Raw genomic sequence first — 27,969 nt, forward strand, 5'->3', positions numbered from 1 at the left:
TTTGGGTACAATTTTTTAAAATTAGAAATAACTTGCTGGTCCATGGGCTGGAGGAGAGGGGTGGTGTTAGGCGGTAGATACAGGACCTTTATGAGGAATACTAGGAACACAAGGAAGCATGGCTTACCTGCAGAGGTTCGAGGTCAGCTGTGCAAAGTACCCAGGATGCTGCTTTCTCCAAGGGAGGAGAGGATGAAGAAAAGAATAAGGGCCAGACAGATCTTTTAATTCACGCAGATTAAAACCGGGTAACAATGCCCTCAACCTTCTGCTACTTCTCCAATAACGAGCCTGAGGTTAGACCAGCTGTTGTGCAGCCACCATAGGGCCTATAGAGAACGTATCGAGCCTCCTGTGTGTCACGTCTTGCAGGTAGTGGGCCATGAAGGTGGTCTGACGCTTCCACACCCCAGCTTGCAGGACCTGCGTCACTGAAAAGTTCCTCTTGAAGGCCAGGGACGTAGCCACGCCCCTGACGTCATGCACTCTAGGGCGACGTGACGGAGGAGGGTCAGGATTCAAGGCCAGATGTATTACCTTGCGAATCCAGGCCGAGATGGTATTTCTGGTGACCCTCCTCTTCGTCTCCCCGGTGCTCACAAACAAAGCTCGCACTTGGGGGCGAACTGCAGCTGTTCTTTTAAGATACAACCTCAGACTCCTGACTGGGCACAGTAGGAGATGGTGTGCGTCATCTGTTACAGAACGGAGACTCGAAACCCGGAAGGAGTCGAACCTTGGGTCCGGCACTCCCGGGTTCTGAGTCTTGGCAACAAACTCAGGGACGAAGCTGAACGTTACCTCCCCCCATCCCCTTGAATAGGAGACGTCGTACGAGAGACCATGAAGCTCACTGACTCGCTAGGTTGAGGCCAAAGCTAGCAGGAACACCGTATTCGAGGTAAGGTGGCGATCAGAAGCCTGGCGTAATGGTGCGTAGGTAGGTCTCTTAAGAGACCTGAGAACTCGAATCACGTTCCAAGGAGGTCTCACTTCCGACTGAGGGCAGGTAAGTTCGTAACTCCGTATGAGGAGAGAAAGTTCCAGCGAGGAGGAAATGTTCATTCCTTTAAGCCTGAAGGCAAGACTTGAGGCTGAGCGATAGCCTTTCACTGCCGAGACTGAAAGGCGCATTTCCTCCCGCCGATAAACGAGGAACTCCGCTATTGCTGGTAAAGTGGCATCGAGGGGAGAGATACCCCTTCCACGGCACCAACCACAGAAAACTCGCTACTTCGCCTGGTAGACTCTTGCGGATGACTTGCGAAGGTGGCCAGACATCCTGTTCGCAACTTGTTGCGAAAATCCTCTCTCTGTGAGGAGATGCTGGATAGTCTCCAGGCGTGAAGTTGAAGCGAAGCTACGGCTTTGTGGTAGATGTTGGAGTGTGGTTGTTTGAGTAGCTCGCAACGTGGAGGGAGCTCCCTCGAAATCTCCGTGAGGAGTTGCAGAACGTCTGGGTACCACTCTACATGATGCCATAGCGGAGCTATCAAGGTCATTGAGAGATTGACCGATGTTCTGGTCTTGTTGAGTACCCTCCTCATCAGACAGAACAGGGGAAAGGCGTACACATCGATGTTGTCCCACCGTTGTTGGAAGGCATCCTGCCAGAGACCCTTGGGGTCCGGGACTGGGGAGCAGTACAGCGGGAGCTTGGTGTTCAGCGCCATAGCGAACAGATCCACCGTCGGGAACCCCACAAAGTCAGGACTTTGTTGGCTATCTGAGGATCCAAAGACCACTCGGTACTCACTATCTGCGTCGCTCTGCTCAGACTGTCGGCGAGCACATTCCTCTTGCCTGGAATGAAGCGAGCCGCTAGTGAAATCGAGTGGACTTCGGACCATCTCAGGATCTCTACTGCAAGATGGGATAGCTGTTATGAAAAGGTACCTCCCTGCTTGTTGATATAAGCCACCACCGTGGTGTTGTCGCTCATCACCACCACAGAGTGGCCCGCCAGGACTTGGTGGAACTTCTGAAGTGCCAGGAACATGGCCTTCATTTCTAGCAGGTTTATGTGAAGGTACTTTTCTGATTCTGACCACAGGCCTGAGGTCCTGTGGCTCAGAACGTGGGCCCCCCACCCCTTGTTTGATGCGTCCGAGAACAACATCAAATCTAGGGAAGGGACGAGAAGATCCACTCCCTTTCGTGGGTTCTCGTCTGCCACCCACCAACTGAGGTCCGCCTGTTCCGCAGGTCCCATAGGGATCAATGTGTCCGGGGAGTCATGTCCTTGACTCCACCGTCCCGGTGGAGTCAAGGACATGAGTCGCCACTGGAGGGATCTCATCCTGAGGCGACTGTTGGAAATGAGACGGGTCAGGGAGGAGAGGTGGTCGAGGAGACGAAGCCACGATTGGGCTGGGAGTTCTTCTCGATTGAGGAAAGGTCTTGCAACCTTCCTCAGCCTTGCTATCCTTTTGTCTGATGGGAAGGCTTTGTGGAGATTGGTGTCTATGACCATGCCTAGATATACCAGTTTCTGAGAGGGCTGCAGGGAGGACTTCTCGAGGTTTACCACGACCCCAAGATCCTGGCAAACTTCGAGGAGTTTGTCTCAGGTGGCAAAGAAGGGTTGCCTACGAGTCCGCTAGGATCAGCCAGTCGTCCAGATAACGAAGGAGATGGATGCCGATCCTGTGGGCCCACGAAGAGATGATGGTGAACACTCTGGTGAACGCCTGAGGGGCTGTGGAGAGACCAAAACACAGCACCTTGAACTGGTAGATCTTGTTGTCTAGGCAAAATCTTAGGTACTTCCTTGAAGACGGATGGATTGGGATCTGAAGTACGCGTCCTTCAGGTCCAGTGTACACATGAAGTCTAGTGGTCTCACCGCAATTCTGACCGTGTCTGCTGTCTCCATGCTGAACGGAGTCTGCTTGACAAACCCATTCAGGGTCGAGAGGTCGATGACTGGTCTCCAGCCTCCAGACGCCTTTCTCACAAGAAAGAGTCGACTGTAGAAGCCTGGGGACCCGTCTACAACCTCCTGGAGAGCGTCCTTCTCCAACATGGTCTGGACTTCTGCCCGGAGGGCCTGCCCTTTTGCCGATCCCATGGCAAAAGAGCTCAACGACACTGGAATCGCTGTCAGGGGAGGTAGAGAGGCTGTGAACAGGACGCTCGCATGGCGCGCATCAGGATGCGGTCGCACCAGAGTGAGTTGCTGCAGCGGCCATGCAGGGCGTGCAGATGGATGAGGGCGCTCTGGTGTACGCTGAAGAGTTTCCTTGGTCGCCTTGAATACAGGAACGGGGCGTGTAGCAGGAACAGGGCGTGCAACCGGAGCGTCGTGCGCGGTTGCATCAAATGCAAGCTCGCGCGGTATGGAGGGAGAGCCCAGAGGCGGCCGTGAGCGCCTGTGCGCTAACTTGGAAGCCTCCTATGCGACGCGCTGAGATGTCGTAGCTCGTTGGCACTTTGGCGCATTGGTGAGCGCGTGGGCACTGGAGCTAGAACCGCGTGTGGGCGCATATCGCGCATCTCCCCAGACGGGCGCGATGAGTCCAGAGGAACCTGTGGGCGCCTGTGCGCCAGCGGAGGTGCCTCTTGGACTGCGCGCGACGATGCAGGAACTGGTGGGCGCCAGGGCGCTGGTGGGCGCAGGGCGCTGGTGGAAGCGCAGGTGGCCGCGTATGCGCAGGTGAGCGCAGGAGCGCCGTGTCAGGAACTGCCGGTGGGCGCGTTAGCGCAGGTGGCCGCATGTGCGCAGGTGAGCGCTGGAGCGCTGTATCAGGAACTGCCGGTGGGCACGTATGCGCAGGTGAGCGCAGGCGCGTTATATCAGGAACTGCTGGAGGGCGCCGGGGCGCCGAAGGGCGTGGGCGCGCAGGGGGACACTGGCGCGTAGCAGGAACGGTGGCGCGAATGCGTAAGGGTGAGCGCCAAGGCACTAAGTCAGGAACAGCAGCGTCAGCAACAGGAGAGCGCTCAGGCGGAGCCTGGTGCTTGAGGGCAAGAGGCGCGGTTTTGCGCTCAAGACCCTTCAGCCCCGAAGGGCCCGGAGACTGCGCTGTGGCAGTATCAGGTGGCACATCACGTGCATCAGGAGCTCTGGAAATGGATGGTCTGGGAGACAGGTCACAATGTCCCGAAGGACGACTATCCTCCGAAGGCGATCGCGAACGATCTGCGGAGAGGTCTAGGTTGGTAGCTGGCAGGACTGGTGAACGGTGAGTCGTCTCCTCCGCAGAGGACTGTGGTGACGACGAACGGAAGAGGCGATTCTTAAGCCCCTTATAAGGGGAAGGAAGGCCTCTACGGCAAAGGGGAGGACGAGCCTTCTGCCTTATATGCCCACGAGGGGCCGTGGGATCAGCAAGCTGACCATCGATGGGTCTCCGAAGAGGAGTCTCTGTAAGCGAACTCCTCGGGGGGAGAATTGCCGGCAGGAGAGACCGTGGGACTTAGATCCTCCATCAAAGGATGTTCGGAGGGGGAGTCTAAGCCGTCAGCTACCTCAGCCACAGGAACGGGGGTTTGGCTAGACCCAAGGGATGTCTCCGTCACAACAACGTCAACCACAGACAGAGGATCTATCTCCGCTGTAGTTGGCGATTGTTTGACGGCTACACCCAGTTTGATCATGTTAAACAGGGCTTCCTTGGAGGGCGAACCCTGCAGCCCCAAGGAAACCCAAAGCTGCAACAAATCATTATTAGACATAAAATCCTCCTCCGGGGGAGTAGGGGCAGCTGCCTTGCTATGGGAGGCAACTTTCTCTCCCGCACCCCGGGATCGGTCAATAGCACAGCGGTCTATGCTACCACTCGCCGGCCTCTCGGAAGAGGCCGCTCGAGGGGGAGCTTCGGAAGAGGAAAGGGCAACGGAAGAAGGTCTGGAATTTTCTCTCTTCAGAGAAGCCTCTGAAGGAGAAAGATCCCTTTTGGCCTTCTTCTTACGGCGCCGGGCAAACCTCTCCCACTGGGAGGTAGACCACTCCCTACATTCAATACATACATTACCGCTATCACACCGTTGGCCCCTACAGTGAGGACACAAGGTGTGGCGATCAGTGTCGACCGCCGACATAAAGGTCCCACAAGGGCGGCCAGGAAGTCCAGGGCAAGTACGCATAACGGCAGAGGCCAACTTCACACACTTCTGCGGAAAAGAAAAAGCAAAAGGACAGATTAATTATGGCAATCAAAGCGAAGGAGAGCACAGACAGGTCTGTTCTCTACCCGAGCCAAAAGTAAAGTGAGCCTTTCACCGGAGTGTGTGAGGGGGGGGGAGGGGGGGTTTTACCTAGCTACCCCTCCCTACCCCCGCTAACTAGCGGCTGGGTAGGAAACCCTCGTTAAAACTTTTATGGCTCGTCATTCAGCTACGCCGAAGTAATTACCACATGTAAATAGCGTGGTTTGTATTTCAGTTACGGAACAAATTGAAAATTAGTACGTAACAAAATGGTATAGTAAGCACTGTACGACAGTATACTTATATATAATATACATGTACTGTACAGTACATGTATATAATTAAAAAACATTACAGGTATAAATAAAAATTAAATACTGTACTGTAAAGGAAAAATTAAATTAGATTTACCTTTGGAGTGACGTGACTTGAGCTGGTAGTGGGTGGAGGCAGAGGGGGGAGGAGATACGTAGATTTAAAAACGTATCAATGCTAATTATGTTATGTTCACTTAATAAAAAATTTATTCTTACTATTACTGTGAACACTTAAAATTAAAAATGTTTTTTTTTTAATTATTTTTGTCTTTTGAAATTTTCTTTATGATTTTTTTTAGAATTTAAAAAATTACTCTTTTTTAGCTTTTTAAATAGAATCACTTATATCATCTTTGCTTTCTGACACTTCTCCTTTGGAGGAATATCTATCCAAAGAAGCCTGTTTCTGACGATTCCTCAACATATTTCTAAAATGACTCATACACTTGTCATTAACACTCTCCATAAGACGACCTGTTCAAACAAAGCATTAACATGTTCTTTAAATAAATTTCTCTCTCTCTCTCTCTCTCTCTCTCTCTCTCTCTCTCTCTCTCTCTCTCTCTCTCTCTCTGTTCTTCTTCACTGTTAGTGTTAGAGGCGTCTATTCATTTTTTCTGAGAGAGAGAGAGAGAGAGAGAGAGAGAGAGAGAGAGAGAGAGAGAGAGAGAGAGAGAGAGAGATTAAACAAAAATGTGTTGTGTACTTGTCTTTAACAACGTCAACGAGTTGAAAGACAATTAAATGTAACTAAAAAAGTAATATCAGCGAATCTGAATTCCTTAATTAACTAAAACAAATATACAGTATATACAAATACACTCATGTGCGTATGCACAAACACACACACACACACACACGCAGAGGAGGAGACACGATCGGCGAGGAGGTAGAGGTGGTGACTGCGATAACGTACCGTAACTTACACTACGGAAACTTTAATCTAACTTGGCTTATTTATTTTTTTTTTATTTTCATATTTCATATTTTTTACTATTTTTTCTTTTGATTTTTAATTTTCATCACTGAGTTACGGTACGTTATCGCAGTTACCAATCTCTACCTCCTCCCCGACCGTCTGTCTTCTTCTACTGCGTAGCAATTCCTACACCTGTGTGTGTGTGTTTGTGCATACGCACACGAGTGTGTTTCTATCAATATTTGTTTTTAGTTAATAAGGGAATTCAGATTCGCTGATATTACTTTCTTAGTTACATTTAATTGTCTTTCAACTCGTTGACGCTGTTAAAAATCATATGTACCCTGAACACATTTTTTGTTTAATCTCTCTCTCTCTCTCTCTCTCTCTCTCTCTCTCTCGGAAAAAAATAATAGACCTCTAACACTCTAACAGTAAAGAAGAACAAGAGAGAGAGAGAGAGAGAGAGAGAGAGAGAGAGAGAGAGAGAGAGAGAGAGAGAGATTTTATTTAAAGAACATGTTAATGCTATGTTTAGAGAGAAACAGAAATAGAGAGAGGACTTTTTTAAAAGAGCTTGTTAATGCTACCTTAGTTTTCTTTGCTTCACTTTTTTCTTTCTGTTCATCACTCTGGCCCTTCTCACAAATGATCGTTGCCAACAATCTCTTTGTCCTTTATCCCTATCAACAAAAGGCATTCCATCTCTTCCAGGGTATTGCTACGATGTCTTGTAATAATAGTGACGTATGCAGTGATGTATGAGCGTGGTGGTAGGCTAGTGACTCGCACAGTCGTACGCGTAAAAACCGCCAAGTTTGAATTTTGGAATTCGATGCTGTAAGTTGGGGAAAATGTTGTAACGAGTGGACGAAAAAACATCGTATTTCAAACCGTAATGTGAAAAAACGTAAGCTGGGGACGCTGTATCCCGGGGGTCTACTGTATTATTGTCTAAATAAATTGATTGTCAACTAGCTGTAGCTTTGGTAACATGTTCATGAGTGTGTATGTATCCATGCAGCTAGCGCAGCGATCAAACTTATGTCGGTATTAAATGTTTGCCTGCCCACCATGTGCTCAGGGAAAGCATCCCCGTAACTGAATACAGACAGTCCCCAACTAACGAACACAATAGGAACCGAGAGTCTGTTCGTAATGTGGATTGTTCGTAAGTCGTTAGTGTTAAAGTTTGGTCTAGGGTAAGCGTAACCTAACTCAGATGTCTACGATTTTCAGCCATAGAAGTCAACAAATAGCCCCATTTCATATAAAATAGGTTATTACAAAAATTTTACTTTATCATATTACAGTAGTCTGTATAATACTGTAAAGTTCAGTACAGTATGTTGTTGTTAGTCGTGGTGATCAATTTCTCACGAAACAAAAACACGGCATTCGATTACAACAGCTGATTCATTCTCTCTCTCTCTCTCTCTCTCTCTCTCTCTCTCTCTCTCTCTCTCTCTCTCTCTCTCTCTCTCTCTCTGTGTTATACAATACTTACATATAGATGAAGAAACTAAAATTAGTTTTCTTAGTGTCAATTAAATACGAAACGAAAAAATTATGCCGAGTCTACATCCATTTCAATCGTAGCTAAAAATACGGCATCCGATTTCATCAGCAAACCACTATTTTTTGGGAAACATCATTCTATTCTAGAAAATTGCTACTCTTTAAATAGTTAATTGCACATTAAGAAAGCGTGTACTTTTGTTTTTAAATTTCGGGTGTGTTTTAAAAATCGAGTATTGTTAACTTCTTTTTGTTTTACTTTTGGCTGTGATCAGATCAGCTGACGTCTAGCTGCCGCTCTTGAGAGCGTACGAATACACTAACAAACTATCGTTTATACCATTTCTTAACTTATTCAAACCGTCTATACAGTTGATATTACATAAGCACCAATGTGTTATAACCTATCAAATTTTTTTGTTTATTACATTTAAAACAACACATACACTCACTCTCTCTCTCTCTCTCTCTCTCTCTCTCTCTCTCTCTCTCTCTCTCTCTCTATTTCTCTGTGTGGGCTACTTTTCACTACCTCCCATTCCTTACCTCTCTTTATCTCTCTAACAAATGATATCTTTGTTGCTCCTCAAATTTTCATTTATATTGAAAATCAATCATGATTCAATTTTCCTTACTTTCTCCAATCTCGCACCATCTGTCACATCGAACGTTATAGCGGTAACTTAATTGTTCGACAACTTTAAAAATCGGGCTAGTACTTGCTTCTTCTCATACTTTTTATTTTAGATGGTTTCATAATTGAGGGGGGTACAAGTTGATTTATAACTGAAGTTAGGAAAAGTATTTTGGATATGGAATGGACAATCATCTTTAGTAACAGTTTAGAATTATCGTAAATTATCATTCTGTCATTAGCGGCAGTTTGTTATTGATGATTAAACGCGCCCCCCCCCCCCGCCCAAAAAAAAAAATAGTTTTCCTACTTTGCTACGTATGTAGGATTTTATATAGCTACGGTAAATAATATTTGTAATAACATATTTACTAAAAGCTTTTAATATCATTATTTATCACTTTCATCATGCACGTTTAATGCCTTCGTTTGTTTATTATGATGGAAGGTTTCCGTTTTAGGCGGCGTCATAAAGAAAAACATTATATAAATGGCATTCATTTAATTTTTTGGGAAGTCCTAAGAAAAATTAAGTAGAACATTGGTAATAACAAAATCACCATATAGTCAATACAAGTCGGGAGTGGCGTTAATTTCAAAATTTAAACTTGCGATGAAATCTACGGATGTTTACGAACATGTTTGGACTTCCGTCAATTTGTGTTCGTATATCCGGATGTTCGTATCATGGGGAGCATCTGTACTTGCTTGCTATCATTCGTAAACGTAAGCAGAAACTGTCACTATTCCCTTGGGATTAGAATGCTGGTGAACATTGCTGGGCTCTAGCAAATGATAGCGAGGAGAGAGTTGAATCTTTCCTGTAAGGATGGATAGCGGTAATTTGGTAGCGCACAATTGAGGCAACAGTAAGCTGAAGCTCTGTGCCCTACCGAAGTAGGGTTTCACAAACTCGCAATGGGCACTAAGGAGAGCAACCTGAGTTGCTTCGTCAGGCAGATGAGCTCGCCCACCAACCTAGCTAGTGCTCATTGGGTGGGTGCCTAGTGCTGTGCATGACTTCCCTGCAAAATTGTCTTACCGAAGTACTCATGCTCACCTTAACCCCCACAGGGATTAGTGAATAGTGTAGCCTTATGTATTCTTCTTGGGTGGGAATGAGAAAGGCTGTGCTGTACTTGAAGAATCGCCGTTTCTCCCTCATAAGAGATTGAAACCATGAGGCTTGGGTCAAGAGGGGCTTGGCCTCACAAAGCTCTAAGAGCTTTGTTGTGCCCAAAGGCACGATGTCCATAATAACCCCAAAGAGTTAAAGCTTATGAGACTTGTCGATGGGAGAGGCGGTTGTTGCAAGCAGTCGGCAGTTATCACCATCTGTGGTAAAAACCTTAAAGGGAAGTTACTAACAAGACTTGTTTTGTACCCCGAGAGTACAGCGGTGATGAGCAGGAAGTGCAAGCAGTCACCTAACTCTCCTGTTGCCAAGCTCCAAACGGCTTTATTCTGAAGAGCAAGAGAGGGACATGGACGAATTCATGCCACTGTGGAGGAATTCCCTAAGGGAGAAACCACCCAGGCGAAGGCAGTGTCTCTCCCATAGGCGGGAATGACAACCAACCTTTGTTGCTGCTGTCGGCAATTCAACCCACAAGCGGGAAGATTGCTGGACAGTGACTGGTGGAGAGTAACTTTCCCTCAGAAAGGAAAGTTGTCCAACACCTGGAGGCAGACCTCAAGACAGCATCTAGGCTTTCTGTCTACGAGCTGAGTTCAAGTTCGACACCGAGTCCTGCCTGAAGCTAGTTTCTGGGTTCACCCCAAAGTGATCACCCCGACTGGAAAACCCCGAGCGGAACTTGTTCCTACGGCGAAGCTGCAGGAATAAAGGTGAGCAGAAGCAGAGAGTTCTGCAGTAAACTGTAACACTCTCGAAACCATTCCTTAGAGGGAGGCCTGAAAGCCTCAAAGGAAGGTAGGAGTTGCCGCAAGCGGCAATGGAAGAGATTTCTCTTGAAGGTGGGCGTTGTTGCTTCACTAAGGAAACGTTCCTTTGCCCAGATTGCTCTAAGGGAAGTAACAGAGTTCACACAATAGGCAACTCCTGTTCCCCATCTGAAAGAAAATAAGAATTTCTAAAAACTTTTAATTTTGTTGCTTTTAATCGTAATATAGTTAAAAGTTTTTGATGGGAGAGCAAGACTACGTCTTTATTGAGCTAAAATAAAGTAACGATTGTTTACAAGTGGTTGTGGGAGCGGGGTGGTTGGTCTGCCACCGCTATCCCGCTCCGCGGTGGCAGGGTAGTTACACCTCGTTAAGGCTTTAACGGCTGGTTCCAGCAATCACTGAAATAGTATTCCTATGTATCAAGCATAAGGTTTGTATATAGTGCCGGAACAAACAATATATTTCTTACCAATACAATTATGAGTATATAGAGCATTATTTTTGAATTTTGCAATAGCAGTGCCAGAGTTTTCTGAAAATAAAAGAAATGATAAACTTAACATTGCAAAATTGCACAGTTATGTATAATTATTCCTTAACCATGCGCTGTATGGAAGAATATTGTATTTGGTAATGTAAAATATGTCTGGTATAAGAGCCAGAAGTCAAATTTAACCACATGTACAATACAAGTTCACTCGAAACAGTATTCTAACATTCAATGTCATAACACTTAGCCTATGGCCAGATTTGATCATACCTTTTCTGTCAATCAATTCAAGATTTAAAGGTTTACAGGTAGGCCTGACTGGAATATCAATACAGCTTTTTATATCTCTTTCCAACCTATTCTTTTTACTGACCTGACTGTTCAAAGCTTTAAAATATTTCCTTAGAGGTCAAAGAAGACATTGGGATATTTATAAGTTATTGTTAATGAGTGTGAATCTTTTGAATGCTGATAAGTTGCAAAATAACTTTGGAAATACCAACTTCTGCAGAACCCAAGACAAGGAACACAAGTTTAGCCTTGTACATTGGTCTCTTCTCACGGAATGATATAAAAAGTCTCTATGAAAATAGAATAGCAGATGTTCTGAAAGTAACCTTACCTAATAAGGGAAAGTTAAATAGAACCGTGTTAATCATGAGACCCTTGTTTTCAAACTCGAACATTTGGGAGTGGGTGGGTCATTTCTGAGCATTATTATTGAATTTTTAAGTAATAGATCTCAATGAGTTGATGTTGATGGTCACTATAGTGAGTATAAGAATGTGATATCTTGTGTTCCACACGGTAGTGTTCTTGGACCATCACTTTTCATCTTATATACACACAACAAGTAGGTTGGCCTAGAAAACAAGCTTGTCACATATACAGATGATGCTACTCTCTTTGTATCAATTCCATCTCCTAAATGTAGATCTAGGGTTGCTGAAACCCTTATAGAGATCAAGCTAAAATTACTGCATGGTGCAAATTATGGGGTATGAAGTTGAATCCTAACAAAACTCGAAGTATGAGTGTAAGTAGGTCAAGAACAGGGGCTCCTCAACATCTGGATCTCAGCATTGATAATGTTTCTTTAACTTTGTATGACTTAAAATTTAGGTGTGATTCTCGACAGCAAATTTACTTTTGAGAAAAACATTAGGTCTGTGTCTTCTCCAATTGCACTAAAGATTGGCATATTGAGAAAGTCTTTTAAGATTTTCAGTGATCAATCTATTATGAAGAAGTGTTATAATTATTTCAGTCTATGTTATTTCAAGTATTGTTCTCCTGCCTGATCTTCAGCTGCTGAGTCTCATCTTAACTTTTTGGACAGGAACTTACAGTCTATTACGTTTCTTATTCCAGATCTAGATATTATTCTTTGGCACCGTCGTTCAATTAGTTCATAATGCATGTTGCATAAGATTTTTCTTAATTCTGACCAACCTTTACATTCAGATCTTCCTGGACAGTTCCATCCTATTTGTAATACTAGGCATGCAGTTAATTCTAATAGTCAGGCCTTCTCCATCATGAGGCTCAATACTATACAGTATTCTAAAAGTTTTATTCCAGCTGTGACTAAGTTGTGCAATGATCTTCCTAATCGATAGTTGAATCAGTAGAACTTCAACATTTCAAAGTTGCAGCAAATGTTTTTATGTTGAGCAGGCTGACATAAGTCTTTTTATATTTATATATGAATTATCTGCTTTAATGTTAATGTTTTTCTTAGAATATTTTGATTTTTAATTATTTATATCGTTTATTTCTTTCGTTGTTTCCTTTTCTCATTGGGCTATTTTTCCCTGTTGGAGCCCTTGAGCTTATAGCATCTCGCTTTTCAAACTAGGATTGTAGCTTGGCTAGTAATAATAATAATAATAATCAGGTTACCACAGAACAACAACGACAATTCGATTTGTGAAATAGGAACTGAGGAAATACTGTACAATTTATTATATTGCTATTTTATTACTGAATCTGAAAATTCTAGTAAATTCTGCATTCCTGAAGAAGCATATGTACAGTGTAGTTTAATGCATTTCCTCTAAATATATTCACTGAGTTTTGATAAATACTGTACATATACATCGCATTGTGATCGGTTACAGAAAAGTTCCAAATTAAGCCTGAAAAGCAGAATGCTACAAGTCTAAAGGGTCCAATAAGGAAAGTAGCCAGGTAAAAGTAAATAATAAACAATAATATAAAAATAAAAAATAAGAATTGGAAGTAAGCAACAAATAAACAATAAATAGAGAGCTGTGTTAATACGTTCAATATACACTATTCTTTCCACATTCTCCTCTTTCCTCATAACAATGAGATTACCAAACAATTATTCCTAGCTTACGCGGTTAACTACTGCACTAATTTTTCAAAAGCTACTTACCTTTTGTTAAGGGTAAAAGAGACTCTTCAGCTATGGTAAGCAGTTCTTCTGGGAGAAGACTCAAATATCTCTAGTCTTGCATTTGTTAACTGCCAATGTCTCAGATCTATAAGTAAATATTTCAAATTCTAAATGCTTTCTCTATTGAGACTTGTGCCTTCCATAATAAGGAAGTGTGAAAGGAATTAGTATAAATGAAATACAAAAATTTTTATAAGGATTTATTCAATTGGAAAATGTATGTCTTAAATAAGATATCCAAAATAACAATTATTACTTACAGCATAAGAATATTGCTAAATACTTTTAATTACATACAAATAAGTACAAAAATATTAGAAAATATTGTCAATTCCCAATTTCACAGACAAACAAAAACATTCCCTGTTCTTTATAGTCCAACTGGAAAAAAAATATTCATTTAAGAAGAACTCCAAAGTTAGGAAACATTTTGTACTTATGAAGGCAGAACTTTCCATCAGAATTCAAATTGAAAATGAACCTTTCTACCAGCATGGATGCCATCAGGTAAGAGAATTGGAGCCAAAGTTTGACACATTATCAATGCACAAGAAGAGGATGCAAGATAACTCGCAGTGTGTTTTGCACTGCTAGATTTAGCACTGTCTGTCCCAAGATTATCAGTCAGTCAAAGATGGTTGGGTTGGCTGAAAAGATCATTGATTAGTTTGAAAGGTAAGAAATGATGATCATGGGTAGAGTCATGCTGAAGAAATACACAATATGTGCCTTCAATAGGCTAATCTTATCACTCAGTCCACATAACAATGTTAGAGTATCATGGTACTTTGGTGTTAGAGCAAATTCAGTATTGGGAAACACAGGGGATGAATAAGCAAATATAGACACCAGTGGTGGGAACTCGAGGACTCAGTGGCTTGTCTGTCTTTTTCTAGAGCTTTGAGCACATACTGTATATCAAGACATGGGTTTTGTGAAAGTGTCTTTAAAAGGTGAAAGATGTACTGATAAGACTGAACAGCAAAATTTACACTGTACAAAAATATTTAACATAACTAAATGCTACCAAGACCTTAGAATACAGTACGATAAAGCTATGGAGAAACAAGACTAAATCCTCCTGAAGCAGTGATAAGCAGGTCATAAATCTCCTTACAGTATTCTAAAAATGTATTAATTCTCTTATAGTAATCACGAGAACCAACATCGTAGACAAACATAATGGCAGCGATGGAGGACATGGTACATGGATACATAAATGTCTGGAAATAATCAACTTGCAAATACCAACCATCTTAACTTTCTTAATGAAAACTGATGGACTGGCAAAGCCTGGGACTAGGGAGGCCATTTAGAGCCAAGGTGCAACTGGGGGAGCAACCAAGAATTTGTACCATGATACGAAAACTTGAGAGAGGTAGGAATTAAAAAGTGGGAACAGAGATACAACCCCACAATTGTATAAAAAGTCAAAGGTTTTTATGCATGTAGAAACAAACCAATAATAGAAATTAAAAAAGAAATCCACAATAATTATACACCAATTAAGTGAAATTTCCCTTTGTACCAACATCATTAAAGAAAGATGGACCCCAGTAAACATGTTCCTCCTCCAGCAGATACAGCATAAGATATCAGTAGACAAATGCATGCAAAACTTTCATTTTCTGTTGTCCAAGTATTTCCTTTAAGCATTTAATTTCCACAAATTCTGTTCAGGTCTCTAACTGTCAGATGTTTCCAAGCAACAAAGGATTTGAATAATTAGTAAGTCAGAAGTACAATAAAATGAGGAGGTACATAACTAGTTAACTAGAGATGACAACTTCACAGCAACTGAACATCATCAAGGAAACAGATCTCATACAATCGAACATGTTTTTCTTGCTTGATTAAATTTCCATTCAACTTGTTTGTAAATGTCCCATAAAAAATCATTTTCAAAGGAACGGACTCAATTCCAGTTATTTAAACTAACAACAGAGTACAACTAGAGTCCAGCAAGTTTGGAAATGTAATCGCTTTGTAACAAAAAATTTCCTCTTTCCGACGAACAAGACTTCCCCAATTCCTTACTATTTTTTTCTGAAACAAATCTTCATATGATTTTTCATGCATAATTTCCGTTTAAAAGACTTATCACAGCAACTGCATTTAAATGACTTCTCCCTAGTATGAATTCTATGATGGTCTGTGAGACTATATTTCCGATGCTTTTTCAGAGACAATGCACTTAAATGGCTTCTATCCAGTATGAACTATAAGATGCCCTGTAAGAGATCTTCTATGAGAAAATGATTTGTCACAGACATTGCAGTTATATGGCTTCTCTCCAGTGTGAATTTTATGATGATCTGTAAGACTACATTTCCGAGAAAATACTTTGTTACAGACACTGCACTTAAATGGCTTCTCTCCAGTATGAATTTTATGATGATCTGTAAGACTACATTTCCGAGAAAATACTTTGTCGCAGACACTGCACTTAAATGGCTTCTCTCCAGTATGAATTTTTTGATGCCGTCTGAGACTCCCTTTCTCAGAAAATGCTTTGTCACAGACGTTGCACTTAAAGAGCTTCTCTCCAGTGTGAATTCTACAATGATTTGCGAGATCAATTCTAACAGAAAAGGCATTGTCGCAGACACTGCACTTGAATGGCTTCCCTCTAGTGTGAATGTTATGATGCTCTGTAAGACTACATTTCCGAGAAAATACTTTGTCACAGACACTGCACTTAAATGGCTTCTCTCCAGTATGAATTTTATGATGCTCTGCAAGACTACATTTCCAAGAAAATACTTTGTCGCAGACACTGCACTTAAATGGCTTCTCTCCAGTATGAATTTTTTGATGCCGTCTGAGACTCCCTTTCTCAGAAAATGCTTTGTCACAAACATTGCACTTGAAGGGCTTCTCCCCAGTGTGAATTTTACAATGATTTGCGAGATCAATTCTAACAGAAAAGGCATTGTCGCAGACACTGCACTTTAATGGCTTCTCCTGAGTGTGAGTTCTTAAATGCACTAAGCTATCCTTTTTGTGAAAAAACCCTTTGCCACATTCACTACATCTGAATGACCTACCCCTTCCTCTTTCCATTCCTTTGTCCTCTTTCCTACTGGATCTCAACTGCATGCCACATTTCTCTTTCACACCTGTCCTTACAGTCTCCTCCTCCTCTTCATTGACTTCCCTTTTGAAGATTTGTAAATCCTTCTCACTTACCGATGCATCAGATTCCAAAGAATATTTCCTGTCATCTTCGCTTAATTCAAATTTTTCTGGCTCTGCTTCAAATTCTGGCTCTGCTTTGAATTCTATTTCTGGCTCTGCTTCAAATTCTGGCTCTGCTTTGAATTCCATATCTGGATCCATGAAAAGAGAGTCATTATCAAAGTGCCCAAATTTATCAACCAAATCATCATTTTCCAACTTGACTGCAGACTTTGAAAAGGAATCTTCCATTTCATTTTTTATTGGAAATTCTAATGATTCAGAGTTCAGCATTCTCTCCCTATCACTGGATGACATCCTCTTCAATATTATTTCCAACAGTGTCCAAAGATAAAGTTAACACTAAACTTAAAATTCTTTACATCAAAGTCTTACTGCATGAATCCACACACACCTTTCTTCCTTATTAACATTCCTGTATCCTTTCTTCTTTCTTTTCCCAGTCCTCTATCTTTTGCAGATATATTCAATAGTTTACACAATCTCCTCAAAAGAGGTGGAGGATTATTTCCTTAGAGATGAAAAGTCTGAAATAACAGAAAAATCATTGGAAAAGGGCAAGATGAAAATGTTGGAGTGATCTGATATAAAATGACAATTGTCTGAACTCAAATAAATTTTTTTTTTAAGTAATTTGTATTTTTCTATCCATACAAACCTGAGTCCTTTAATTAGGGAGACTCACTGATTGGATGGTTGGAAGTCCCCTTGGAACCAAATCTGGGAGGTTCTGTAACTTCGCATACTTCACATACCAGGTATAAGAATAATGAGTTAGTAGGGTCCCAAGGTAGCTGTTAGGTACTACCAGAAGGGCGAGGTGAGTGTAAGTGCCTTTATTTAACAAGATAATGACCTCTTGTACAAACGGTTGAAGGCAGCCATGGCACAAAATTTCCAACAATGTGAAAAATGCAATGGCAAATGTAAACAGGATTTTATATTTGAGGGAGAGAGCGAGAGATAAATTAAGCAATAGCATTATAGCGTATGAGCGTGTATGAAACACATGCGGTACATGGCTCCCACTAAAAAAAAAATATACGTATGAAATAGAGTGCCCTGATCTAGAGAGACAAATTGTAGGTGGGCCATCTTGCAGGGGATAATTAGGTTTTAGACGATCAATGAAGACCCAGTCTTCTTTGCCATGAATGGTAACTTAAAAAGCCTTTGGTTTGTAACGAATAATGAGGAAAGGGCCCTAATAAGTGGGGTGTCAATGGTAGCTTGCTAGCGCTGGTGAGCACGAAGACATGTATTTCGGTGTTTAAATCTATTGGTATGTGTTGCTTAGCTCGGAGCTTGTACCTCTGCCAGCAAGGTGTAAATTTTCCCAAAACGTGAGGTAGGCACTGGAGATTGTCGGAGGAGATTGCAGACGCAAAACTTTCAGCAGGGACGACTAACAGGTCACCATACTCCATTTCAGTTGCTGAGACACAGACGGTGTCGTTATGTATGGTCCTTCATCGCAGGAACTGAGTAAACCAGTTGGAGCCATTTCAGTGGGAGATCAATATTATTATTATTATTATTATTATTATTATTATTCTATGAAATGAGGCCTATGTCAGCCTGTTCAATATGAAAACATTTGCTGTAAGTTTAAAATTTGAAGTTCTAAGGATTCAACTATCCGATTAGGAAGATCATTCCACAACTTGGACACAGCTGGAATAAAGCTTCTAGAACATTGTGTAGTATTGAATCTCATGATGGAAAAGGCTTGACTATTAGAATTAACTGCAAACCTAGTGTTACGAACAGCGTGGTACTGTCCAGGAAGATGTGAATTTAAAGGAAGGTCAGAATTATGATAAAATCTTATGCAACATGCATAATGAACTAATTGAACGATGGTGCCAGAGATTAATATCTAGATTAGGCATTAGAAATCTAATAGACCATAAGTTCCTGTCCAACAAATTAAGATATCAAGCAGCAGGTGAAGACCAGACACGAGAACAATACTCGAAACAAGGTAGAATGAAAGAATTAACACACTTCAAAATAGACTAACCACCAAAAATCTTAAAAGATTTTCTCAATAAGCCAATTTGTTGTGCAATTGAAGACGAGACAGACCTCAAGTGTTCCTCAAAATTAAATTTGTTGAGAATCATATCTATAATTTTAAAAGTCATAAGAGTTAAGGGGACTGTTCGCTATGGTATTTGACATAATAACTTTAGAAAATCATAAATCGTTTTGTTTCTTTGTTGTATATGCTCTCCAGAAGTTTCTGCCATTTTTTCTACAAATAATGAAGATGAGGCGGTCTTTAAATGATGACGTCATTCTTACTGTGTCGTCTGCATGACAGTTTGAGAGAATCGTGTTTGCGTGTATATTTTCGCATATATATAGCAATTTTTTCACTTACCTTTCGAAATTTCATACGTCCGACAGAGATGGAAGGCATTGGTAGAGGGTAGGGGAACGAAAACTACAATCTACGAGAAGATCAGCCAGTTTCCAAATATGTATGAAAGTTACGTTGCATGTGTGTTTTTTACTTGCAGTTCGTATGTACACAGTGTTTTCACAATGTCCTTGTGAACTTTATACCAAAGCTAATGTTACCTAAGGTCAAAGAAAGAACAAAAAGTAAACAGAGAGCACCAAAAAAGAACCAAGAAGAGAGGGAAACATGAAAAAGAGTACAAAGCTGGAACATTCTAACTAAAACTGGCAACAGTGAGAGGCCGCTGGCAACTCATGACAACGTCACACCAAGTGAATTGGTAAACTTAGGGTTCAAATACCTCGTTTAGGGAGCCTTCATGTAGGAATTAACAATAAAAGCATAAAGTAAGGTTATCATGATAATGTTATTTTGATTTTTCTAAGAAAAATCAAAAATTTATAACAAATCTTTTGGAGCTCGTAATCCAAAAACATACTTTTCAACTTCAAACAACTTTTTGCTTACTCATTTAAATTAGTTAAGTATTTAAAATGGATTTTGAGCAAAGCAAAAAATCTATTTTTGGATGATATAGCCATGTCGTCCTGATGGAAAGTTCTTTTAGGCAGCTTTCTAAGGGATATTTGGCTACATTGATACTTCCAGAGAACTGACCACTGGTCTTTAGAATTCTAACTCCTGGCGCGAGTATCCTTAATATAAATTTTAAGGATATCGCATAATATCAGGGCATGTATTTCTTGATACGACACATAGCAATCTTCACCCCGAATAGAGGTTTCGCCTTGAAGGGGAAGGGTGACGAGTTTGAAGGGGAGCCGTTATCAAGGTTAACCGGTGTATCCCCTCCCGGTACCACCCCGGCGAACTATTCCTTGTTGCAATTAAGCATGGATAGCCGCAGATAGAGTAGTTTCGGGTGGGGACTTTGTTACATAGATGTATACTCCTTTTTAGAAAGGAGGGAGGGTCCATCAGGACAACATGGCCATATAGATTTTTTGCCTTGCTCAAAATCCGCTTTTTGGGCTCAGCCATGTCGTCCTGATGGAAGTTTACCAGAGAATTACTTGAGCGAAGCGAAAAATCTATTTTTGGGTGAGATAGCCGTGTCGTCCTGATAGACCCACCCTCCTTTCTTACAAAAGGGCTGAAAGAATCCCTCCCGAGAGTACTGTATCTGTAGCACCTCGTTTAACGCTACAAGGAATAACAAGATGGCGGTCGGATATGACGTCTTTTAGGTACTCAAAACAGTAAGGAGTGGTGCCTTAATAACGGCTCCCCTTTTATTCTTGCCACTTTCCCTCTCGAAGTGTAAACGCTATTCGGGGTGAAGATAGCTATGTGGTGTGTCAAGAAAACTTCTTCTGATATTATGCGATATCCGTAAAGGTAAAAGTTAGGGATATTCTCGCCAAGAGTTAGAATTCTGGATACCTTAAGGTTAAATTCTGTGGGAATATCATTGCAGTCAAATATACCCTAGGAAGCTACTTTAAAGGAACTTCCATCAGGACGACATGGCTATCTCACCCAAAAATTAAAGACAGTGGGATATTTATAAGTTACTTTTTATGACTTAGGATCTTTTGGATGCTAATAAGTTGCAAAATAATATTGAAAACACTAACTTTTGCAGAATCCAAGACATGGAACACAAGGTTGGCCCTGTACATTGGTCTTTCTCATGGAATGATGTAAAAAGTCTGTACAAAAATAGCAGAATACAATCTGTTCTGAAAATAACATTACCTAATGAGGAAAGATTAAATTGAACCGTGAGATTTACAACAGAACAACACCCGTGATATGGTTTCTTAATAAGGAGCTGAAGAAATACAGCACAATTTCTTACATTGTAAGTTTATTAATGAATCTGAAAATTCTAGTAAATGCTGCATTTCTGAAGAAGCATAGGCATTGTAGTTTAATGCCTTCCTTCCAAATATATTGACTGGATTTTAATAAATACTGTACATATATATATATATATATATATATATATATATATATATATATATATATATATATATATATATATATATATATATATATATATATATATATATATATATATATGTATTGTGATCAGTTTGAGAAAAAATTAAAATTTAGCTTGAAAAGCAGAATGCTACAAGTTTAAAGACACCAATAAGGAAATTAGCCAGGTAAAAGTAAATAAACAATAAAGTTAAAAGTAAAAATAAAAATTAGAAGTAAACAACAAATAAACAGTAAAGAGAGACCTGTGTCAATCAACACAATATACACTGAATAGTCTGGCATACTCTTTCCACATTCTCCTCTGTCCTCATACACCTGACAACACTGAAATTACCAAACAATTCTTCCCCACTTAAGGGCTTAACTACTACACTGTAATTGTTCAGTGGCTACTTTCCTATTGTTAAGGGTAAAAGAGAGACTTTGGCTATAGTAAGAAGTTCTAGGAGAAAACTTCAAAATCTCTAGTTATGAGTAGTGCCATATCCACGGTACCAAGGCGTAAGCTCTTCTTCTTCGAACATGCATTTGTTAACTGCCAATGTCTCAGATCTACAAGTGAATATTTCAAATTCTAAATGCTTTCTCTATTGAGACCTGTGCCTTTCATAATAAAGAAGTGTGAAAGGAATTAGTATAAATGAAATACAAAAATTTTCATAAAAAGGATTTATTCAATTGGAAAATATACAGTATGTCTAAAATACGATATCTAAAATTAAAAATGATTTGTTACGGCATACGAATATTACAAAATAAGTTTTAATTACATACAAATAAGCACAAAAAGTATTAGAAAAATATTATCAATTCAAAATCTTAGACACAAAAACATTTCCTGTTCTTTATAGTCCAACTAAGAAAAATATTCATTTAAGAAGAACTCCAAAGTTAGGTAACATTTTGTACTTATGAAGGCAGAACTTTCCATCAGAATTCAAATTGAAAAGGAACCTTTCTACCAGCATGGACGCCATCAGGTAAGAAAATTACAGCCAAAGTTTGCCACACTATCAATGCACAAGATGAGGATGCAAGATAACTCAGTGTGTTTTGCACTGCAAGATTTAGCACAGTCTGTCCCAAGATTTTCAGTCAGTCAAAGATGGTTGGGTTGGCTGGAAAGATCATTGATTAGTTTGAAAGGTAAGAAATGATGATCATGGGTAGAGTCATGCTGAAGAAATACACAATATGTGCCTTCAATAGGCTAATCTTATCACTCAGTCCACATAACAATGTTAGAGTATCATGGTACTTTGGTGTTAGAGCAAATTCAGTATTGGGAAACACAGGGGATGAATAAGCAAATATAGACACCAGTGGTGGGGACTCGAGGACTCAGTGGCTTGTCTGTCTTTTTCTAGAGCTTTGAGCACATACTGTATATCAAGACATGGGTTTTATGAAAGTGTCTTTAAAAGGTGAAAGATGTACTGATAAGACTGAACAGCAAAATTTACACTGTACAAAAATATTTAACATAACTAAATGCTACCAAGACCTTAGAATACAGTACGATAAAGCTATGGAGAAACAAGACTAAATCCTCCTGAAGCAGTGATAAGCAGGTCATAAATCTCCTTACAGTATTCTAAAAATGTATTAATTCTCTTATAGTAATCACGAGAACCAACATCGTAGACAAACATATTGGCAGCGATGGAGGACATGGTACATGGATACATAAATGTCTGGAAATAATCAACTTGCAAATACCAACCATCTTAACTTTCTTAATGAAAACTGATGGATTGGCAAAGTCTGGGACTAGGGAGGCCATTTAGAGCCAAGGTGCAACTGGGGGAGCAACCAAGAATTGGTACCATGATGCTGAAACTTGAGAGGGGTAGGAATTAAAAAGTGGGAACAGAGATACAACCCCACAATTGTATAAAAAGTCGATGGTTTGAATGCATGTAGAAACAAACCAATAATAGAAATTAAAAAAGAAATCCACAATAATTATACACCAATTAAGTGAAATTTCCCTTTGTACCAACATCATTAAAGAAAGATGGACCCCAGTAAACATGTTCCTCCTCCAGCAGATACAGCATAAGAAATCAGTAGACAAATGCATGCAAAACTTTCATTTTCTGTTGTCCAAGTATTTCCTTTAAGCATTTAATTTCCACAAATTCTGTTCAGGTCTCTAACTGTCAGATGTTTCCAAGCAACAAAGGATTTGAATAATTAGTAAGTCAGAAGTACAATAAAATGAGGAGGTACGTAACTAGTTAACTAGAGATGACAACTTCACAGCAACTGAACATCATCAAGGAAACACAGAAGATCTCATACAATCGAACATGTTTTTCTTGCTTGATTAAATTTCCATTCAACTTGTTTGTAAATATCCCATAAAAAATCATTTTCAAAGGAACGGAGAGTACAACTAGAGTCCAGCAAGTTTGGAAATGTAATCGCTTTGTAACAGAAATTTCCTCTTTCCAAAGAACAAGACTTCCCCAAATCCTTACTATTTTTTTCTGAAACAAATCTTCATATGACTTTTCATGCATAATTTCCGTTTAAAAGACTTATCACAGCATCTGCATTTAAATGACTTCTCCCTAGTATGAATTCTATGATGGTCTGTGAGACTATATTTCCGATGCTTTTTCAGAGACACTGCACTTAAATGGCTTCTCTCCAGTATGAACTATAAGATGCCCTGTAAGAGACCTTCTATGAGAAAATGATTTGTCACAGACACTGCACTTAAATGTCTTCTCTCCAGTGTGAATTTTATGATGCTCTGTAAGACTACATTTCCGAGAAAATACTTTGTTACAGACACTGCACTTAAATGGCTTCTCTCCAGTATGAATTTTATGATGCTCTGTAAGACTACATTTCCGAGAAAATACTTTGTCGCAGACACTGCACTTAAATGGCTTCTCTCCAGTATGAATTTTTTGATGCCGTCCGAGACTCCCTTTCTCAGAAAATGCTTTGTCACAGACGTTGCACTTAAAGAGGTTCTCTCCAGTGTGAATTCTACAATGATTTGCAAGATCAATTCTAACAGAAAAGGCATTGTCGCAGACACTGCACTTAAATGGCTTCCCTCTAGTGTGAATGTTATGATGCTCTGTAAGACTACATTTCCGAGAAAATACTTTGTCACAGACACTGCACTTAAATGGCTTCTCTCCAGTATGAATTTTATGATGCTCTGCAAGACTACATTTCCGAGAAAATACTTTGTCGCAGACACTGCACTTAAATGGCTTCTCTCCAGTATGAATTTTTTGATGCCGTATGAGACTCCCTTTCTCAGAAAATGCTTTGTCACAGACATTGCACTTGAAGGGCTTCTCCCCAGTGTGAATTCTACAATGATTTGCAAGATCAATTCTAACAGAAAAGGCATTGTCGCAGACACTGCATTTAAATGGTTTCTCCCGAGTGTGAGTTCTTAAATGCATTAAGCTATCCTTTTTGTGAAAAAACCCTTTGCCACATTCACTACATCTGAATGACCTACCGCTTCCTCTTTCCATTCCTTTGTCCTCTGTCCTACTGGATCTCAACTGCATGCCACATTTCTCTTTCACACCTGTCCTTACAGTCTCCTCCTCCTCTTCATTGACTTCCCTTTTGAAGATTTGTAAATCCTTCTCACTCACCGATGCATCAGATTCCAAAGAATATTTCCTGTCATCTTCGCTTAACTCAAATTTTTCTGGCTCTGCTTTGAATTCTATTTCTGGCTCTGCTTCAAATTCTGGCTCTGCTTTGAATTCCATATCTGGATCCATGAAAAGAGAGTCATTATCAAAGTGCCCAAATTTATCAACCAAATCATCATTTTCCAACTTGACTGCAGACTTTGAAAAGGAATCTTCCATTTCACTTTTTATTGGAAATTCTAATGATTCAGAGTTCAGCATTCTCTCCCTATCACTGGATGACATCCTCTTCAATATTATTTCCAACAGTGTCCAAAGATAAAGTTAACACTAAACTTAAAATTCTTTACATCAAAGTCTTACTGCATGAATCCACACACACCTTTCTTCCTTATTAACATTCCTGTATCCTTTCTTCTTTCTTTTCCCAGTCCTCTATCTTTTGCAGATATATTCAATAGTTTACACAACCTCCTCAAAAGAGGTGGAGGATTATTTCCTTAGAGATGAAAAGTCTGAAATAACAGAAAAATCATTGGAAAAGGGCAAGATGAAAATGTTGGAGTGATCTGATATAAAATGACAATTGTCTGAAATAAAATATTTTTTTTTAAAGTAATTTGTATTTTTCTATCCATACAAACCTGAGTCCTTTAATTAGGGAGACTCACTGATTGGATGGTTGGAAGTCCCCTTGGAACCAAATCTGGGAGGTTCTGTAACTTCGCATACTTCACATACCAGGTATAAGAATAATGAGTTAGTAGGGTCCCACGGTAGCTGTTAGGTACTACCAGAAGGGCGAGGTGAGTGTAAGTGCCTTTATTTAACAAGATAATGACCTCTTGTACAAACAGTTGAAGGCAGCCATGGCACAAAATTTCCAACAATGTGAAAAATGCAATGGCAAATGTAAACAGGATTTTCTATTTGAGGGAGAGAGCGAGAGATAAATTAAGCAATGGCATTATAGCGTATGAGCGTGTATGAAACACGTGCGGTACATGGCTCCCACTAAAAAAAAAAAAATATACGTATGAAATAGAGTGCCTTGATCTAGAGAGACAAACTGTAGGTGGGCCGTCTTGCAGGGGATAATTAGGTTTTAGACGATCAATGAAGACCCAATCTTCTTTGCCATGAATGGTAACTTAAAAAGCCTTTGGTTTGTAACGAATAATGAGGAAAGGGCCCTAATAAGTGGGGTGTCAATGGTAGCTTGCTAGCGTTGGTGAGCACGAAGACATGTATTTCGGTGTTTAAATCTATTGGTATGTGTTGCTTAGCTCGGAGCTTGTACCTCTGCCAGCAAGGTGTAAATTTTCCCAAAACGTGAGGTAGGCACTGGAGATTGTCGGAGGAGATTGCAGACGCAAAACTTTCAGCAGGGACGACTAACAGGTCACCATACTCCATTTCAGTTGCTGACACATAGAGGGTGTCGTTATGTATGGTCCTTCATCGCAGGAACTGAGTAAACCAGTTGGAGCCATTTCAGTGGGAGATCAATATTATTATTATTATTATTATTATTATTATTATTATTATTATTATTATTATTAGCTAAGCTACAACCCTAGTTGGAAAAGCAGGATGCTATAAGCCCCAGGAATCCAACAGGGAAAAATAACCCAGTGAGGGAAGGAAATAAGGAAATAATCAGCCTATATGAAAACTATTAAAATATTTAAATAAAATATTTTAAGAACAGTGACAATATTAAAACAGGTCTTTCATATACATTCTATGAAATGAGGCCTATGTCAGCCTGTTCAACATGAAAACATTTGCTGTAAGTTTAAAATTTGAAGTTCTAAGGATTCAACTATCCGATTAAGAATATCATTCCACAACTTGGACACAGCTGGAATAAAGCTTCTAGAACATTGTGTAGTATTGAATCTCATGATGGAAAAGGCTTGACTATTAGAATTAACTGCAAACCTAGTGTTACGAACAGAGTGGTACTGTCCAGGAAGATGTGAATTTAAAGGATGGTCAGAATTATGATAAAATCTTATGCAACATGCATAATGAACTAATTGAATGATGGTGCCAGAGATTAATATCTAGATTAGGCATAAGAAATCTAATAGACCATAAGTTCCTGTCCAACAAATTAAGATATCAAGCAGCAGGTGAAGACCAGACAGCAGAACAATACTCGAAACAAGGTAGAATGAAAGAATTAAAACACTTCAAAATAGACTAACCACCAAAAATCTTAAAAGATTTTCTCAATAAGCCAATTTGTTGTGCAATTGAAGACGAGACAGACCTCAAGTGTTCCTCAAAATTAAATTTGTTGTTGAGAATCATATCTATAATTTTAAAAGTCATAAGAGTTAAGGGGACTGTCCGCTATGGTATTTGACATAATAACTTTAGAAAATCATAAATCGTTTCGTTTCTTTGTCGTATATGCTCTCCAGAAGTTTCTGCCATTTTTTCTACAAATAATGAAGATGAGGCGGTCTTTAAATGATGACGTCATTCTTACTGTGTCGTCTGCATGACAGTTTGGGAGAATCGTGTTTGCGTGTATATTTTCACATATATATAGCGATTTTTTCACTTACCTTTCGAAATTTCATACGTCCGGCAGAGATGGAAGGCATTGGTAGAGGGTAGGAGAACGAAAACTACAATCTACGAGAAGACCAGCCAGTTTCCAAATATGTATGAAAGTTACGTAGCGTGTTTTTTTTTTACTTGCAGTTCGTATGTACACGGTGTTTTCACAATATCCTTGTGAACTTTATACCAAAGCTAATGTTACCTAAGGTCAAAGAAAGAACAAAAAGTAAACAGAGAGCACCAAAAAAGAACCAAGAAGAGAGGGAAACATGAAAAAGAGTACAAAGCTGGAACATTCTAACTAAAACTGGCAACAGTGAGAGGCCGCTGGCAACTCATGACAACGTCACACCAAGTGTATTGGTAAACTTAGGGTTCAAATACCTCGTTTAGGGAGCCTTCATGTAGGAATTAACAATAAAAGTATAAAGTAAGGTTATCATGATAATGTTATTTTGATTTTTCTAAGAAAAATCAAAAATTTATAACAAATCTTTTGGAGCTCGTAATCCAAAAACATACTTATTCAACTTCAAACAACTAACTTTTTGCTTACTCATTTAAATTAGTTAAGTATTTAAAATGGATTTTGAGCAAAGCAAAAAATCTATTTTTGGATGATATGGCCATGTTGTCCTGATGGAAAGTTCTTTTAGGCAGCTTTCTAAGGGATATTTGGCTACAGTGATACTCCCAGAGAACTGACCACTGGTCTTCAGAATTCTAACTCCTGGCGCGAGTATCCTTAATGTAAATTTT

General features: G+C 40.1%; 3 protein-coding genes across 4 annotated transcripts in view; 1 reads left to right on the forward strand and 2 right to left on the reverse strand.

The window, feature by feature from the left end:
* The window catches only part of LOC137618610 (zinc finger protein 585A-like), a 152,105-nt gene extending 135,026 nt beyond the window's left edge, over positions 1 to 17,079 (reverse strand). The window contains exons 1-2 of the mRNA XM_068348720.1: positions 15,576 to 17,079; positions 10,917 to 10,979 (exon numbers count right to left, since the gene is read on the reverse strand). Of these exons, the coding sequence (XP_068204821.1) occupies positions 10,917 to 10,979; positions 15,576 to 16,854 (1,342 nt within the window). The 5' untranslated portion in view covers positions 16,855 to 17,079. The remainder of the gene's footprint in view (positions 1 to 10,916; positions 10,980 to 15,575) is intronic.
* Positions 1 to 27,969, forward strand: part of LOC137618611 (zinc finger protein 665-like) — a 504,971-nt gene that overhangs the window by 52,522 nt on the left and 424,480 nt on the right. The window lies entirely within an intron of this gene.
* Positions 21,744 to 27,969, reverse strand: part of LOC137618640 (zinc finger protein 888-like) — a 71,305-nt gene continuing 65,079 nt past the window's right edge. For both annotated transcript variants that reach the window (XM_068348764.1, XM_068348765.1), the window contains exon 3: positions 21,744 to 25,148. In XM_068348764.1, the coding sequence (XP_068204865.1) occupies positions 23,602 to 24,918 (1,317 nt within the window). In that variant the 5' untranslated portion in view covers positions 24,919 to 25,148 and the 3' untranslated portion in view covers positions 21,744 to 23,601. The remainder of the gene's footprint in view (positions 25,149 to 27,969) is intronic.

The sequence above is a fragment of the Palaemon carinicauda genome, chromosome 25 (genome assembly GCF_036898095.1).
Source record: "Palaemon carinicauda isolate YSFRI2023 chromosome 25, ASM3689809v2, whole genome shotgun sequence".
NCBI classification, from domain to species: domain Eukaryota; kingdom Metazoa; phylum Arthropoda; class Malacostraca; order Decapoda; family Palaemonidae; genus Palaemon; species Palaemon carinicauda.